Genomic DNA, 16,504 nt, shown 5'->3' with positions numbered 1-16,504 from the left:
GGATTACATGGGAGGGTCACGGGCATATAGCAGCTGGTGTCTTTGCTCCCCCACCTGCCCCTGCCAGTCCTACTTTCCTACCCTGGCATCCAGGCTGCCCTGGCACGGTGTGGAAGCCTGGACGGCAGGCACAGTAAGCAGCTTTCTCAGTTCGTACACAGCGTGCCTCATCTCCACAGATGCTGGCGTTAGTGGCGCAGCTGGTCAGCTTGGGGTCTGTGGGGACAGAGAGTGGATTTCCTCCCCTGAGCCCCCTCCCTCCTCCCCAGTGCCCTCCCTGCTGCCCCTGTGGGCCTGGTCTCACCGATGCTGCAGTCCTCCTCGTCAGAGCCGTCTCCGCAGTCATCGAACATGTTGCAGCGCAGAGAGGAGGAGAGGCAGTGCTGGTTCCGGCACAGAAACTCCTTCTTGTCTTTGCAGTGGGCAGCCTGGGCTGTGGGGGGCTCTGGGGATGGGTGGGAGCTTCAGGCCTCGGGTACTGGCGATGCTATCCCTCCTCCCTTCTCCCACAGGGACCCACAGAAACCAGTGGGCCTGAGCCCAGCTGCTTGTCCAGTTTGCAGGGGGAGCTGGTTAGACATTCAGGCCCCCACCTGCTCCTCCAGTGCCTTCTCCAAGGGCCTCCCTCCCCGCTTCAGCCTCCCAGCAAATGGTGTCCCTCCCGGGCAAGGCCACTCCTGACCGCAGCTCCCACGTGGCCTACTCCCCTTCCCGCCGTGCAGCACCCCACTAGAGGGCCCCCGCTCACCACAGTCCTCCTCATCAGTGCCATCCCCGCAGTTGTCGGTGCCATCACACTGGCGCCCAATCCACAGGCAAACACGGTCATTCTTGCAACGGAAGGGCCGGTTGGGAGGACACACAAACCGGGCTGCAGCGGCCGGGAGCAGACAGAGCCAGGTAAGTCTTGGGGAGAGGGGGAGGTGGTAGCGTGGGCCACTCCCGAGCCTGGGATCCCAGGCCCCTCCTCTGCATCCTGCCCCGAATCTCACCGCACTCCTCTGGGTTCTCGTCTGAGTTGTCCCCGCAGTCGTCCTCGCCATCGCACTTCCAGGCCAGTGGCTTGCACAAGGTGTTGTTACACTGGAACTCGTCCAGGGGGCAGGTCCGCACTGGGCACCGGGAGCAAGGGGGAGAATGAGCGTGGGCTTGACCGGATCCTTCCCGCAACAGGTAGGGCCCAAGGCCCAGAGGGGCATCAGGAAAGCAGTGGCGCATCCAGACTGGACCTAGGTCTAATTTTCAACCTGGTAGGCAGAGGAGCAAAAGTGCCCTTCTGGTATTTAGGGGAGAAGAGGCTATTTTGGGGAAATGTCCAGAGGGGTTCAAGGGCACCGTCTCTCTGGGGGATGTGGTGGGCATGCAGGAGCACTGGTGTGGAGGGGACCCAGGTTTGGGCCAGCCCTCAGCCTACCAGGGCAGGGAGCCAGGACATCTGCCCTCACAGGCGGCCTCGCTCCAAGTACCAGCCTTCTCTCCTGGTGGGTCTCACCCTGCCTCTATGGCTGCAGAGCCACTGGCCCACTGGCCCAGGGAAGGAAAGTAAGCAGCACTTGGCCTCTCAGGGCAGCCGACTTGGGGACTGGGGGATGAGGGCCACACAGACACAGCACACAGGCGTCTGCTGAATTTTGCCCACCCAGTCCTGACCAGGTGCCACTGGGCAGGGTGAAACCTGCACAGAAACAGACGTAACAGCCCTGTCTCTTGTTTTTACTGCCGTATCCCCAACACTCAGGACCATGCCTGGCACATGGTGAAGGCTCAATAAATATCTGTTGCATGGAAAATGAATGCAGGAAAGAACGAATGAAAGAATTACAGGGCCACATGACAGTGGGAGGGTCAGGGGAAGCCTGGCTGGAGCGGCTCACCACCAGTGCCACAGGCCTCCTCGTCACTGCCGTCCATGCAGTCAGCATCAGCGTCACAGCGCCAGCGCAGGGGGATGCAGTGACCGCTCTTGCACTGGAACTGGTCCATGTCACAGCGAGGGGTGCAGTCTTTCTGTGGGCGTGGAGCCGCAGCCTGGTCAGCTCTGGCAGCCCGGCTCTAACTCTTCGGAGCCACCCTCCTCCCTCCTGGTCTCCCACCCACCTCGTCGGAGCCATCCGCACAGTCATGGTCCCCATCACACTTCCAGCGCCCGGCAATGCAGCGGCCATTGGCACAGGAGAATTCACTCTCGGAGCAGGGCCGAGGGGCTGGGGAGGGACAGGGGAGAGACAGGCCCCAGCAGGGTGGGCACAGGCACTCAGCCCTCAGGCATCTCTAGCCCTTGGAAGAGACAGAGGGAGCCCAAGGACCATCCCTATGTCCCTGAAGGCCACAACTGACGCTCAACCAATCCTGGGAGCCACCTGGCTGCCCTCATGGGACTGGCAGGGGAAGGGTGCTCACATTTAACTCACCGTGGACAGACACCCAGGAGAGGGCAAAGGTCCCTGCTGCTGCCCTCCTGGCAGACATTGTGGGAGGATTGGGGGGGTGGAAGACCACTAAGATAAGCACTGGATCTGGGGAGAGGCCAGTGAGGGATGACGGGCAGAGGCATTGCAGGGGATGGGTGGGCTCTGGGGCAGAGGCAGGGATGTGGCAGGAGCAGGGGCACATCAGAGACACCTACCTCTGCAACCCCAAGAGGACAGTGTGAAAATGGAGAGAAACATGAGATGAGGTGAAATGGCACAAACTCGGTACACGACATGGAGTGGGGTGGGGTGGGGTGGGGTGGGAGCGGCTCCTGACCCCTGCCCTGGGAGGTGGCCCCTGCTCCAGCCCAGCCTGGGGGTGGGGCAGAGGTGTCCAGGAGGGAGCTGCTGAGGCTCGGGAGGTGTAACGGGGCAGGGTGGGCGGGGGACATACTGCAGCTCTCCTCATCGGAGTTGTCGCCACAGTCATTGTCGTAGTCACACTGCCAGCGGCCAGGCACACAGCGGTTGTTCTTGCAGCGGAACTGGTATGGCTCACAGGTGCGCTCATCTAGGGAGGCAAGATGGGGGCAGATGCTGGGGTCTTGGGCAGGCATGGCCGGGACAGAGGAGTGGAAGGGTATGCATGGCAGACGGAGGATGCTCAGCCTCAGGGAGCCCAGCCTGCCATGTGGGGTCCAGGAGGTTTTGGGGTAGGACACACGAATGTGTGCATGGTGCAGCTACCTCGGGGAGGAGAAAACCAGTTCCCCCAGTGTGGGGGAAGAAGACGCTACACAGGTGTGGCTGGATGCAGGACAGGGGCCTTAGGAGGGAGAGGCCTCAGGTGGGGGACACAGCAGGCACAGGAAGCCCCACCAGAAGGCAGTGTTAGGCCACCGCCGCCCCACAGCTGTCTGCCCCGAGTGGGGACTGTGCTCACCGCACTCCTCCTTGGGCTCATCTGAGCCGTCCCCACAGTCATCCTCTCCGTCACACTTCCAGCGGGCGGGGATGCAGCGGCCCGAGTCCTTGCAGCGGAACTCGTCCACGCCACAGGTCATCTGGGCTGCAGGGTGTGGGCATGGGGCAGGGTGAGGCCTCTTTCAGGAGTGGGCCGGGGGGTGGCAGCGGCAGCAGACACTTCGGGGAAGGGGGCTCCCCAGGAGTGCTAGGCAACTCACTGCAGTTGGCCGGTTCGTCACTGCCATCCACACAGTCATTGTCCCTGTCGCAGACCCAGACGCGGGGGATGCAGCGTTTGGTGATGGAGCACTGGAACTGGTTGGGGGCACAGGTCACCTCCGCTGCAGGGTGAGTGGCAAAGTGAGGGCCTCCTCTCAAGGCCCTCCCAGCTGGAGGTCACTGTCTTCCCCCTCCTCCAAGCCCTGCCTGCTCTGACTAGCAATTTCCTAGGGGGAAGGAATGATTTTTTCTGCAATTCTGGTGCATTAGTTTTCTAGACCGGCAATATCTCCATGCCAAGCATGATGCTTTTTATGGGCAAACCAGGTTATTTATGTGATTTATGTAACTCAAGCTAGGAACCCAAGTAGCTCTTGGAGCACTGCGGATTCCATGTCCACCCTGGGTCCGCGCCGCTCCCCGGCCCCCGCTCTCCTTTGTGTGGCCTCGGGCACTCACGGCAGTCCCTCTCGTCCTCGCCATCTCCACAGTTGTCCTGGCCATTGCAGCGGAAGATGCCAGGAATGCAGCGGTTGGTATTGGTGCATTTGAACTGACTGGGCAAGCAGACGTGGATGTCTGTGGGGTGAGGGGCAGGTCACAAATGGCAGACTGGGAACTCAGGGGAGCGAGGGGCCTCATTCCCCCAGTGCAGGGTGTGGGCTGGGGGCTGTAAGCGGTGGAATCCAGCCTGGAGAGCAAGCACTGCTGGCTGCAGCTTCTTGCTCTTGAAACCTCCAAGTCTTGGGAAAGTCCCGAGCAGCGCTTACCACAATTGGCCTCATCGCTGTTGTCCTGGCAGTCATTGTCGCCATCGCAGATGAAGGCAGGGTTTGTACAGATGCCTGTCGAGCACTGGAACTGTCCTGGGCGGCACTTGAACTCGGCTGCAGGGAACAGGAGCCTCAGCATCAGAAGAGCAGGGCTCAGTGTGGCGTGACAGTCCCTAGCACCACAGCCTCTGCTCTCTGGCAGCCACCTGCACCCTGGGCACTCACGACAGTCTGCAGGCTCGTCTGAGTGGTCCCCGCAGTCGTCCTCGGTGTCACATTTCCACCAGAAGGGGATGCACTTGTCATTCTTGCACACAAACTGGAGGACAGGGGAGAGCAAGAGGGGTTGGTGGACTCTGGAGAACTCAGGAGCTTTTCTTTTGAGAGGCTGGGATGTTCAAAGGCGTGGCGGTGTCAGGGTGTTTGGGGGGAGGTAGAGTTGAACAGGAGTTGGGGCACAATGAATGCAGGAAGGGCATGTGCGGCAGGGGTGTAGAGGTCAGGACTGGGGGACTGGTCAGGAACAGTGCCGGTTAGGGGTGGGGATGTCTGTGTGTGGTGACAGGTGTAAAAATATGGCTGTGGGGAGACAAGAGGTAGGCAAGAAATGCGGGGTGTTAGTGTGAGAGAACCAGATGTGTGAGGACATCAGAGCAAGTGCTGGGGTCCAAGGAGGCCTAGGGGTACTGGTGTGAGGGGTCAGAGGAATGGAGACCTAGCTGACAGCCTCACCTGACTTGCGGTGCAGTTGGATACACAGGTGCGCCCATCACCACCCAGGTAGAAATTGGTAGGGCAGGCACACTTGTGACCCCCGCCAGGGGACAGCAGGCACAGGTTGCTACAGCCACCATTGTTGACCTTACAGGGGTGATTAGGCACTGCCAGAGAAAGAGCGAGTGAGAGGCAGCCAGTGGGGCCTGGCTTCTGACTCCCCAGGCTGCTGGCCTCTGGCACCAATGGCAGCACTTACTTGGAATAGCTGCTGGCAGTCAAAGGCTGCCGGGCCCAGTCTGTCCTGGGCAGAGGCATGGTGGACCTAAATCTGCCTCTTATGGGAGGGAGCTGAAGCCTGAGCAGGAGTGGACAGGCCAGGCCTGAAGCTCACACCCTCTGTGCCCACCCTCACCACCCCTGGCTGCCTTCTGGTCCCACCTCTCTGCTCTGCACTCCAACCTGCCCTTCTCTCAGCTCCTTGACTGGGATTGGGGCTCTGCTGCCATGGGACTCCAGGGGGGAACCAGCACGTGGTGAAGCTCTGGAGAACCCAACTGTATCCTGTCTACACCCTCCAGAATCTCCCAGTGCCTGGCAAGGAGTGCGCAGTCAATGCTGGAGGGGAGATGAACGGGAACTGCTGGCTGGACATCTTAACCCCACCTTCTGCCTCTTGCTTGCTTACCGTCTGGCTGGCGAAGGGCATGAAAGACATGCAAGTCCATGGGCCGGTGCAGTGTGCTGATGAGGAGCGTCTTGTTGGCGCCTGTGGTCTTGTGGGCTCGGTTGATGGACTTTGTCTCCCAGTCGGTCCAGTAGACATAGTCCTCAAACAAGGTCAGTGCAAAGATATGTGGGATGTCTTGGCTCAGCACTGCAAGGTGGGGAGCAGGCACAGTGGTGGTTGGTGCCTTGCCCATCTGATCACCTTTACCCCCACCACAACCCTACAAGATGGGCATGAGCCTCTGTTCCAGATGATTCTGTGGCTTCCAAAAGCCACACAGCTGATGAGTGGCAGACTGTCCAACAGCAAGTTCCTGCTCTACAGCAGTCAATGGTTTCATTCAGGAAGTAAGGTGCACTGCAGCTCCCACCCCAGGCCTCCATCCCCACCTCCCTTGGGGCTGCCATCCTGAGCTGCACCGGGGAATGGCTTCTCCTTCTCCTTCCCCACGGAGGTGGACAGTGGCCTCATGCCTGAGCCAGTCCATGGAAGCACCTGAGTACTCTGAATCCCCACACCGCCATGGGTGTTGTCCTTACACCATGCCCTGCGGCTTTTATGTCCACTTTGGCCCTCCAAACCTGATCCCCTGTCACTCCAGACCCACATCCCCCAGGCCTGCTGTGCTTGGTAGTATCAGAGACACACTAACCGACATGGCGATTGGACCCATCCAGGCTGGCAAACTCAATGTAGTCCTCTCGGGCGTCGGCCCAATAGATGCGCTCAGTGACATAGTCCAGGGTCAGACCATTAGGCCATGTGATCTTGGTGTCTACAATGACACTGCGGCTGGACCCATCCATGCCAATCCGGCCGATCAGTGAGTGGTCACCCCAGTCTGTCCAGTACAAGTACCTGGCAGGTGGGTGGGCAGTGAGCCTGAGAGGCCCAGTGACAGGTCCTACTGGGAACACGCAGGGAGGCTGCACTGGGATGTCTGAGGGTACCACCTGTTTTCAGGGACCCCCCTCCCCCCTTGTCCACATACCCATTCTGCACATCCACGACCAGAGCCCTGGGCTCACGGAGGCCAGAGCTGACCAGCACCGTCCGATAGGCCCCGTTGAGCTTAGACACTTCGATGGTGTCCCGGCCTTTGTCACACCAGTACAGGTTGCCACCCACCCAGTCCACAGCCAGTCCATCTGGGTTGCTGAGGCCGGTCCGATGCAGGACCTGCAGGCAGGGGCAAGGAAGAGGGAGACCGGGGTGACCTGGGTAGAACCCTTAGCTGCTCTGAGACCCAGCTTCCCCCCACCCCTGTAAGGTGGGTAGAGCTCCCTCTCCTACCCTTGTTAGGTCCATGATGTAAAACCGCAACCCCGGGCCTGACACTAAAAGGTGTCAGCAGGGCCTCCAGGAAAAGGGTCTCTAGATGGGCAAGACCACACCCAAGCCTCATGGTGCCTGGAGCACAGGTAGAAGCAAGGTCAAACATAAGAGGGACTTCCTGATAACTAGGGAGACCTGGGGAGGGCAGTGAGGGAAGGGCAAGAAAAACCTCCCAGTTCTCACACACCAGGTTTGTAGGAGAGAGAAACTAGAATGAACAGAATCATGAGGTGGCTCAGCAGAGAGGGGAGAGGGAAGTAACTTTGGTAGATAGGAGCAGGAAACAGGAGATGACTTTAAAACAGGGAGCCATCCTGAGGGGCTGCAGGGTTTACAGCTTTAGGGTTCCCACTGTGTCAGTGGAGGAGGGGCTGCCCTCGTGCCTCACCTGCACATTGCTCCCATTCAGGTGCATCCTTCGGATCATGCTGCCCTGGGTTGTCACATCTGTCCAGTAAATCATCTGCTCTCGATAGTCAAAGTCCAAGGCGACAGCATTGTTTAGGCCCTGGATTTGGGGAGTTGGGGGAGTGGAAGGAGAAAGCTGTGGCATCAGGGACACTTTTGCATGAGGGAGGGATGACTGTGGAGTCAGGAGGGGGCTGGCTGTAGTGGGATGACCGTGGGCCCATGTGGGGAGATGTACTTGGCCCAGGCAGTCTGGCAGGAGGGAGTGGGCTGGTTCCAGTACCTGCTTAAGCAGTGTGTAATTGGAGCCGTCTAGGTTGAGCTTGCGCAGGTAGTACCGGTTGGCAAAGATGAGAAATGGCTCCTCATCTGAAAGTGGGGGACTTAGGCTCAGCTTCTGGCTGAGGCACATTCTAGCAGCCCTGGTCCCCCAGCCTGTCTTAAACTCTGTCATCCCAGTTCTCCCTCCACAGCCCCCGCTCCCTGGGCTATCTCATGCCCTCCAAGTGCCTGTCTCACCGGTCACAGCTTTGCAGCTGTGGGGGTCGCCACCTCGGGGCGCGTAGCCCTCCACACACAGACACTTGTAGCTGCCATGGGTGTTGATGCAACGCTGGCTGCAGGGGAAGGTGGTGCTGCACTCATCCACATCGGCGCATGTCCGGCCATCGTCCTTCAGCCGGAAGCCAGGGCGACAGCGGCACTGCAAGCGCAGGGAGACTTGGGGTGGGGATGTGGCAGGAGTCTTGGCCTTCCCCGCTGGAAAGCCGGGGTCAGGAACTCTCCTGGGCCTGCCTTGCCAGGAGAGGAGGCAACAGACAGGTGCTGAGCCCACCCAGCCAGCAGTCTGGCCTTCATGCCCACAAGAACCACATGTCGAGGGATGTTTCTGCACCCAGAGGCTAATGCCCCAGCTGCCCACAGGTGCCCTGTGAGCAGGACAGGGCTGGCTTGCTGTCCCCTGGAAATACTGTCTTCACTTGGCTGTCCTCCCACCTCAGCAGCTGCTCCTTCCCAAGCACTTCTGCTGCTTCCCTAAATCTCTAAGCCCCTCAGGGCCCGGGGCCACTTAGCACGCTCAGCTTTGGACCTCCTCTTTGCTATCTACACTCACTTTCTTGGGGACTGGATCAACGCTCATAGATTTAAAAAGCATCTCTAGGGTGACAACTCTCCCTCTAGGCTGGGCCTGTGCCTTGAACTCCAGACCTGCATATGTTATCTGCCTGACATCCTCACTCCTTCTCTCACAGCCCTTATCTCATCCATCAGCAGATAACCCTGCTGACTGCTTTCCAGATAGATGCAGAACCCAGCAGAGACTTCTGTCTGTTCACTGCTGTAGCCATAGAGCCCCGGTAGAATAAATGTTCAAAGAAAAAAAAAAAACCCATAAAACAAAACACTGGATGGATGAATGGATGATGGATGCAGCAAGGAGTTCTGGCTACGTCTGGGATGTGGGAACTCCCACCCAGGGGCTGGGCCCACCTTGAAGCCGATCTTGAGGTCCTCGCAGTCCTGGCTGCAGCCACTGAGCTTGCGGCTGAGACACTCGTTGACGTGGCAGCTGCGCTCATCAGAGCCATCGCCACAGTCGTCCTGGCCATTGCAGAGCAGCACCTCGGCCACACAGCGCCCGCTGCTGCACAGGAACTGCGAGGAGGCGTTGCACTTGTGCTCTGTGGAGGGCAGAGGTGGCAGGTCAGTGGGCTGCGGGCAGGTGAGGAAAAGGGAGAGAGAGGAGCCATGTGTCAGGCCCACCTGGGCTGGTGCAGTGTGGATTCCTGGGCGCCTCGTCGCTCTGGTCGTGGCAGTCGTTCTCACCGTCACACTCCCACTGGCGGGAGCTCAGACAGCGCCCGTTGGCACAGCGGAACTCACTGGAGCCACAGGTTGGGTACTCTGGGGGAAGGAGGGGCAGTGAGGTTGGGGCCTGGTGCCCAGGCACTGCCACCTCCCACCTCGGCCCCGGGGCTCACCACACTCAGGGGACTCGTCAGAGCCGTCTGCACAGTCACGGTCATGGTCACACACAAAATGCTTGGGGATGCACTGGTGGTTCTGGCACATGAACTCACGGTCATCGCAGGTGCTGTTGTACACTGCGGACAGAGGTGGAGGCCCCTCAGCCCTGCCCCACCAGCCCCTGGCCCGCCAGCTGCCGACTGTCCCCTACCCTGGCCTCTCTGTGGTCTGAGTGGTAGAATGGGCAGAGCACTGGAGGGGAGTCTGGGTGAGTGAGCTGAAGCGATGGCTCTGTTCTAATTGTGTGACCCCCACTGAGGCACTTCCTCTTCCAGACCTCAGTTTCCCCATCTGGAAAGTGAGACTGTGGTCATTTGCTGTCACCCCTGCCCTACGCCTTATGACCCTGCCACTTACAGCAGCCGGCTGAGATGCTTTCATCCGCGCCGTCAGCACAGTCCTTGTCACCATCACAGAGCCAGCGCTCGGGGACGCACATGTGGGTGCCAGGGCAGGAGAAGGAGGAGGGGCCGCACGTCTTGCCTTCTGTGGGGGGAGGCAGAGCAGGGCCAGGCAGCTGTGGTGACACATCCCACGGTGGTGGGGTCCCTCTGCCGCGCGTGTGTGGGCGCGGGTACACATCCCTCCCTGGGCACCTTCCCCTGCCTGGCTCTGGCCACTCCTCACCACAGTGAGCTGCCTCGTCAGAGCCGTCCCCACAGTCATCGCTGCCATCACACAGCCACTGCTTGGAGATGCAGCGATGGTTCTGGCACTCAAACTGGGCCTCTGAGCAGAACTTGTCTGGGGCAGTCGGAAGATGTAGTCAGACATGGGGTGAGTGGCAGGGATGGCACTCAAGGGGCAGGCAGATGCCAGGCAAGGACAGGAGAGACACCCACAGCACCTCTGTGTGGGGGATCAGCCCTGAGGGTCTAGGCTGTGAGGCGTGGTAGAAAGCCCTGGGACCCCCTCTCCAAGGGGGGCACCTCCTGGGGGCACTCAGAGGTGGGGCCCAGCCAGGGTTTTAGTTCTATGGCAAAGCCTGGGCCACAGGTGCTCTGGGCTCCAGCTCAGTGGGGTCCCATGGTCACTCACTGCAGTGGGTCTCGTCCTCGCCATGCTCACAGTCGTCCTCCTTGTCACAGGTCCAACTCATGGGGATGCACCGCCCACTGGGGCAGGCAAAGTAATTGAGGGGGCATTTGGGGCGCTTCACACCTGGGGGGTGAGGGAGGTGTGAGGCCTCTGCTAGCCCCGATGCCACTACCCACCACGCAGAGGCCGGTGGCTGACCTGGGCAGTCACGCTCGTCACTGTAGTCTCCGCAGTCATTGGCACCATCGCACACCCAGCTGGGCGCATAGCAGAGGGAGGTCCGCTCGCAGGGCTGGAAGAGCACACCCTTCACGCCCAGACGGAAGTAGCTGCTGCAGTCGGTGGCACCTGGGTGAAGGGGGGGTTGGGGTGATACCAGTTCCCTCTGGAGCACCCTCCTGGGGCATTTGGTAGCCCCATGTGCCTTGCTGTGCCACAGAAAGCTGAAGAGTGCCCTTAGACTGAGGGGCTGCCCACGCCATCTGCCCCCTCTCTGAATCCCAGGGGAGTCCAGGAGCGGGAGGAGGAACAGGAACAAAACCTGGGGGGATGGAAGCTACCACGGAGGGGCAGAGGGAGGGCCAGGAGGGCACGGGGCAGGGGCACAAGGGCCCGAAGCAGAAGGGGCAGGTGAGAGCATCGGCGTGAGGTGCAGGAGGCACTCACTGCAGTTCATCTCGTCCGAGGCATCTTCACAGTCCACAAACTGGTTGCAGCGGCTGGAGTTCCCGATGCAGGTCCCGTCCCGGCAGCGGAATTCGCCTGCACCACATGCTGTTTCTAGAACAGCACCACCGAGGACCGTCAGGCCACAGTTCTCTCTGTGGGGGCCAGGAGGGTCCAGGACAGAGCCCCCGGCCCAAATCACCTGCCCTGCCCATCTTCGGAGTACCCCAAACCAGATGCCTTGGGCACTAAGGACAGCCGGGCTGAGGAGTGGAGGCTCAGGTTCAAACGAGGGTGAGGTCTGAGGCCCGCCAGGGTGCCCGAGCATCCCACTCACTGTTGCAGGGAATCTCGTCAGAGCCGTCCCCGCAGTCATCTGCCCCATTGCACCACAGCATGTTGGACACACAGCGCCCATTGTTGCACTGGCGGAAAGTCTTCTTGCAGCGGCGAGAGTCTGGAGGAGAGGGAGTGGTCACTGCAGGTGCAGCGAAGGGGCTGCCTCTGGTGACCAGTATGCCTGTGTTCAGTCCCCTGCTATGAGCCTGCTTCAAGAGAATGGTGGTTCTACACTTCAAGAGCTCCAAGACCTTCTCAGGCTGGGGGCTGGGTCATGCGGGGGCCAGGGGCCTGGGAGAGGAGGGGCTGGAGTGGGCTCCTTACTACAGTAAGACGGCTTCTCATCGGACTTGTCCTTGCAGTGGGAGACACCGTCGCATGTAAGGCTGAAGTTGATGCATTCACCATTGGCACACTCAAACTCATCTTGTGCTCGGCAAGAGGAATTCACCGCTAAGGAGGAAGGCAAGGGAGCTTCATGACCCGGGGCCCTGGCCCAAATCCCAGTTCTCTTCTCCCCCCAGCGACTAGGGTCATTGTTAGCCTTTCCTGGGCAAAAGGCTTTGCGGCCTGGGCTGGGAGCAGCTCTCCTGTTTGTGCCCAGGTCCCTCAGCAGCCCTCCTTGCCCCCTCACCTCGGCAGGTGAGGTCCTCCTGCAGGACTCTGCCCCCTCGGCAGGAGCAGTTGACATGGCCTTGGTGAGTGAGCAGGCATAGGTCCTGGCAGCCCCCATTGTTGACGCGGCAAGGAGAGAGTTCACCTGGGCAGGAACAGGGTGCCCACAGGCTGAAGAGTGTTCCTTGCTGAGCACACACCCAAGGTGCCCCCACCCAGCGCTCCTGAGTCTGCAGTCGCACCAGGGACAGTGGCTCACTGCAGCAGGGAGGGCTGCCTTGGGAGGGCTGGGAGCAGGGTATTGGGGATGGTGAGGCTGAGGGTCTCTGTGTTCATTAGTGGGGTGCTGTGGGCTCTGAGGTACATCTCAGGGAAATCCCAGTGTAAGGAGCCTTTTTTTTGAGACAGGGTCTCACCAAGTCATTAAGTTGCCCAGGCTGGGCTCAAACTTGAGATGTTCCTCAGCCACCCAGAGTGCTGGGATTACGGGCATGTGCAACCTGCAAGGAGTCTTTGAGATTATGTGTACAGTGCAAGACCTGCATGCATGAGGAGCAGGTGAGAGGCTTGGAAAAGCTGTGGATCTGTAGCAGGCAGGGTGAGGGTAGGAGGCTTGGTCAGCCAGGCCCAATATAGGCTGAGAATGGGTGCAGGCAGCACCTGGCATGATGTTGTGACCGGTTCTGGGATGTATGGTGGCTCCGGGTGGGAGGAATTATCAAGGCATGTAGTGGTGGGGAGTCCAAGGATGTGATGAGTCCTTAGGAGCATGGGTAATATGAATGTGTGTGCGCATGCTGTTGATGAGGCAGGCCCAGGTGAGTGCCAAGTTCACTATGTGCATGCACAGGTGTCTTGGGGGCTGGAGTACAGTAGTAATTTGGAGTTTCCTGGGGGCAAAGATGGGTAGAGGTGTATGCCTGTATGGTGGAGGCCCAGAAAAGCAAGGCCAGGCCTGTGTGCGTGCGCGCGCGTGCGTGTGTGTGTGCATATATGTGCAGCACAGCGAGCAGGACAAGGCTGGTGGCAGTGGCCCCACTCACAGCTGTTCGTGTCATTGGCCACGGCGATGATGCCCATGGGCTGCTGGGGGATGTCCACGCGCAGCAGCTTCATGTCGCTGCCCACGTACTTGTTGGCCCGCTGCACTGCCCGCCGTACCCAGTCGGTCCAGAAGATGTGCTCTCCATACACAGCCAGTCCAAAGGGGTGGACTGGCTCTGACTTCAGGATCACCTGTAAGCCCATAGCGTTGTCACAGTACTGCTAAGTCTCTTACCCAGCTTTACCACTGCAGCTGGTGGCAGGGGCCTGGGAAGTCACACCAGGCCCTGATGGACAAGGGCTGCTCAAGGCCAGGACTCCTCACCTCCTCCCACTCTTCCTACCATGCCACACCTCCCTTCCTGGTGCTCTGTGCCTGGCAGACTAGCCACACCCTGGCCCCAGCCTCCTGCATACAGCCTGCCACCCCAAAGACTCACATAGCGGTGGGAGCCGTCATACTCGCACCGCTCGATCTTGTCCAGGGTGGCATCGGAGAAGTAGAGCTTCTCAGCTCGGTGGTCAATGGCCAGGCCGTTGGGTGTGCGGATGTCCTTCTCAATCAGGGTCAGGACATTGGCTCCAGACAGGGCTGCACGCATGATGCTCGGGTGCTGCTCGTTCCAGTTGGTCCAGAACATCAGGCTGGGGGCAGAGGGACACAGGAATCAGGAGGCAGAGCTGCAGTCTGCTTTGGAGGACACAGGTCAGCAGTATAGACAACTAGGACCTAGGGGTCAGTCTGGGGTGCCCCAGACCTTGCTGCATGGCAACCCCAGAGCAGAGGCCAACCCTGCCCCAGTGCCCAGGAAGAGCCTGGCCACTGCGCAGTCCATGGAGTACGTGGCTGGGTCTGATTCACCATGTGTGCATGTGGTGTGAGCACACACACAGTGCAGTGTCTGTGAAACAACCACTTGGGTTTGCTGAGATGAGAACATACAAGAGCCTGAGTCAGGCTCTCAGGTTCCAACCCTGGCTCCACCCTTACTGCTGGTGCCCTAAGGCAACTTACTTAACCCTGGTGCCTCAGTGTCCTCCTCTGTGAAGAGGGGCTAATACTCCTGCCTTGCAGAGAGATTGTGAGAATTAAGTAAGTTCATATCCGTTGTAATGACAGATGAGAAGTATTATGTAAGTGTTTTCTATAAGTTTATCCTTAACTGCTCTCTTCTTTCTATGTGAAGCTGGCTCTTTTCCTAATCATCTGGTTGAGCCCAGACTTATCTTGGACCTACATGAATCACATCCTCGAGACCTCAAGAATCTCCTTCTCTGTAAGTTAAGGCCTCTATATATTTGCAGTTGAGCCCCAGCCCTGCCTTGTGCTAGCTCTGACTCTGAAGCCTCCTCAGGGTATAGGGGGTGAAGGGCACGGCCAGCCCCCAGACACACTGTGTGGCTCTCATGGTGGTGGTAAGTCTTGGGACAGATGTGGGAGACCTAAGGGGCCATAAGCACAGCACAGTGTGACAGTGTGTCCTCAGATGACCTGCCTAGATGGTGAGTCCTAGGCCTTTGTTCCCTAAGATTCACATTCACCTGGGCCTGGGGTGTGCTGGGGAACCAGCACCTTCCAGGCTCCTAAGGTGGTCCTTGTGCACCCTGGATTGTGAGGGCCATTCAAGGACACAAAGGTGGGTCCCATCCTCCAGTTCTCTCCAGGACTTGCCCTGGCCCCCATCCCTGCTGCCTCTGCCTTGCTGATTCTCCGATGTCACAGATTGTCCTCCAGCTGGTAAACAGTGTCCCTGAACCCCTCTAGGTCTAACTCTTTTTACTCCCATCCCTAGAGGCTCTGCATCTCAGATGAGCTATTTGCTAGGCCCATATAGGAAAGTGCCACATCTTGTTCTCTAGGGAGGCACTGGCTGCTCCTGAGCTGCCAAGAGGTCCTGAGGACATGACTCTGGTTGTGAAGGCCTCATTCTGGAGAAGGCACAGGGCTTCTCGGTGCTAATGGAGTCAGGATGGGAGTCTGGAGGGAGGTGACATCTCCCTCCAGGCCACATGAGAAAAGACAGGTGTCCTGGGGAGTAGCTACAGTTTTCTTCCTTGACTTGAAAGGCCTGGACTTGACTTCTCAGTTCCTACCAGGGACTTCCACACCCTGGGGCCAGGCAGGTCACAGTCACAGTGGGAAGTGGCTTTATTCCTATGGTCAACGAACTCTTACATGTGTAGACGGGTGCAACTCTGGGTTCGGAGTTTGGTAAAAGTGCTCTTCGAGAAGGTGGTGGGAGGGAGAGGAAGGCTTTCCTGGGGAGGCAGTCGGCAGCGGGAGGGTGGTGGGCTGTGGGTTCCCTGGCCACCAGTGCCCAGGCCAGCTTCAGGGCAGGCTCAGGAGGAAGTGTTATGGGCCAAGCCTCTGCTCACCCCCGTCCTTCACTCTGGTCCACACTGGCTCCGACAGTCCTACTCTTTCTCCTTGGGTACCCTGTGCCCTGCACACTCATGTGCTCTAGCACACTCCAGGCATCTCTCAGATCTGGGCAGGTTCCTGGCACAGTCTCCAGGCTCCCAGCTGTCTCATCCAGAGTTGAAGCCGATATCCCTGAGGCAGGATCCTATCTCTCATTTCCTACTGGATTACTGGCACATCCCAGGTTTTCAAAGGCACTTACTTCCTGAGCTCAGAGGAAAGGAACTCAGTGGGCAACCACAGGGATTGGTCCTCCCTTGGGATAGCAGGGGACCAGGCATGTTGGTCCATCCACAGAGGTTCCAGGGTCATGAGCAACAGGCCCTGGGGCCAGCCTCAGACAGGTGAGGTCATCAAGGGTCATGGCAGAGGAGCTTGGATCTTTGTGGTCAGTCGTGGCCCTATGTGCCAGACGGGCTGGGGCCGGAGGGAACAGAGGGCTCTTGTGCTGGGTCAGCTGGGCCAGGCAGGCCGGCTGAGGCTGGACTTGAGTCACATCAGGGTGAGGAATTTGGCTTAGTACACTCACCGTTTCTATGTAGTTGCTTTTGGGTTTTGTTTGTCCCTTAGTTTCCTAGTAAAGCTTTGTGAAAACACTCCAAAGGCTGCTGAATCACAGAAAAAAAGTTTTGCTCACACATGGGCCAGGATTGCTATGGCAAGGGGTTGGCTCATTAAAGGCCCACACAGGGGGCGAGAGCAGGCCGAGACTGTGGGTGGACTCCTGGGGGACCCACCACAGGGTGTTTTCTCCCACGTCCTTCCCAGCGTGTGCTCTGACTGCTCTGCAACCTGA

The 16,504-nt window shown here is 59.1% G+C and overlaps 1 protein-coding gene across 3 annotated transcripts in view; it reads right to left on the bottom strand.

The window, feature by feature from the left end:
- The window catches only part of Lrp1 (LDL receptor related protein 1), a 77,974-nt gene that overhangs the window by 6,620 nt on the left and 54,850 nt on the right, over window positions 1-16,504 (bottom strand). For all 3 annotated transcript variants that reach the window (XM_087192167.1, XM_087192168.1, XM_004861256.4), the window contains 32 exons: window positions 13,727-13,931; window positions 13,286-13,478; window positions 12,262-12,387; window positions 11,952-12,080; window positions 11,626-11,745; window positions 11,289-11,402; window positions 10,821-10,970; window positions 10,623-10,745; window positions 10,212-10,328; window positions 9,942-10,070; window positions 9,539-9,661; window positions 9,321-9,461; window positions 9,048-9,238; window positions 8,076-8,259; window positions 7,840-7,925; window positions 7,537-7,656; window positions 6,805-6,992; window positions 6,466-6,671; window positions 5,772-5,960; window positions 5,102-5,250; window positions 4,595-4,688; window positions 4,367-4,483; window positions 4,056-4,175; window positions 3,596-3,718; window positions 3,355-3,480; window positions 2,866-2,982; window positions 2,098-2,204; window positions 1,875-2,007; window positions 993-1,112; window positions 749-871; window positions 305-445; window positions 82-216 (listed from right to left, as the gene is read on the bottom strand). In XM_087192167.1, coding sequence (XP_087048293.1) covers window positions 82-216; window positions 305-445; window positions 749-871; window positions 993-1,112; window positions 1,875-2,007; window positions 2,098-2,204; window positions 2,866-2,982; window positions 3,355-3,480; window positions 3,596-3,718; window positions 4,056-4,175; window positions 4,367-4,483; window positions 4,595-4,688; window positions 5,102-5,250; window positions 5,772-5,960; window positions 6,466-6,671; window positions 6,805-6,992; window positions 7,537-7,656; window positions 7,840-7,925; window positions 8,076-8,259; window positions 9,048-9,238; window positions 9,321-9,461; window positions 9,539-9,661; window positions 9,942-10,070; window positions 10,212-10,328; window positions 10,623-10,745; window positions 10,821-10,970; window positions 11,289-11,402; window positions 11,626-11,745; window positions 11,952-12,080; window positions 12,262-12,387; window positions 13,286-13,478; window positions 13,727-13,931 — 4,439 coding nt within the window. The remainder of the gene's footprint in view (window positions 1-81; window positions 217-304; window positions 446-748; window positions 872-992; window positions 1,113-1,874; window positions 2,008-2,097; window positions 2,205-2,865; window positions 2,983-3,354; window positions 3,481-3,595; window positions 3,719-4,055; window positions 4,176-4,366; window positions 4,484-4,594; window positions 4,689-5,101; window positions 5,251-5,771; window positions 5,961-6,465; window positions 6,672-6,804; window positions 6,993-7,536; window positions 7,657-7,839; window positions 7,926-8,075; window positions 8,260-9,047; window positions 9,239-9,320; window positions 9,462-9,538; window positions 9,662-9,941; window positions 10,071-10,211; window positions 10,329-10,622; window positions 10,746-10,820; window positions 10,971-11,288; window positions 11,403-11,625; window positions 11,746-11,951; window positions 12,081-12,261; window positions 12,388-13,285; window positions 13,479-13,726; window positions 13,932-16,504) is intronic.

Source organism: Heterocephalus glaber, unplaced genomic scaffold (assembly GCF_053883595.1).
Source record: "Heterocephalus glaber isolate CG9 unplaced genomic scaffold, H.glaber_assembly_v1.0 deba00001569, whole genome shotgun sequence".
Classification (NCBI taxonomy): domain Eukaryota; kingdom Metazoa; phylum Chordata; class Mammalia; order Rodentia; family Bathyergidae; genus Heterocephalus; species Heterocephalus glaber.
This window is presented reverse-complemented; position numbering and strand designations above follow the sequence as displayed.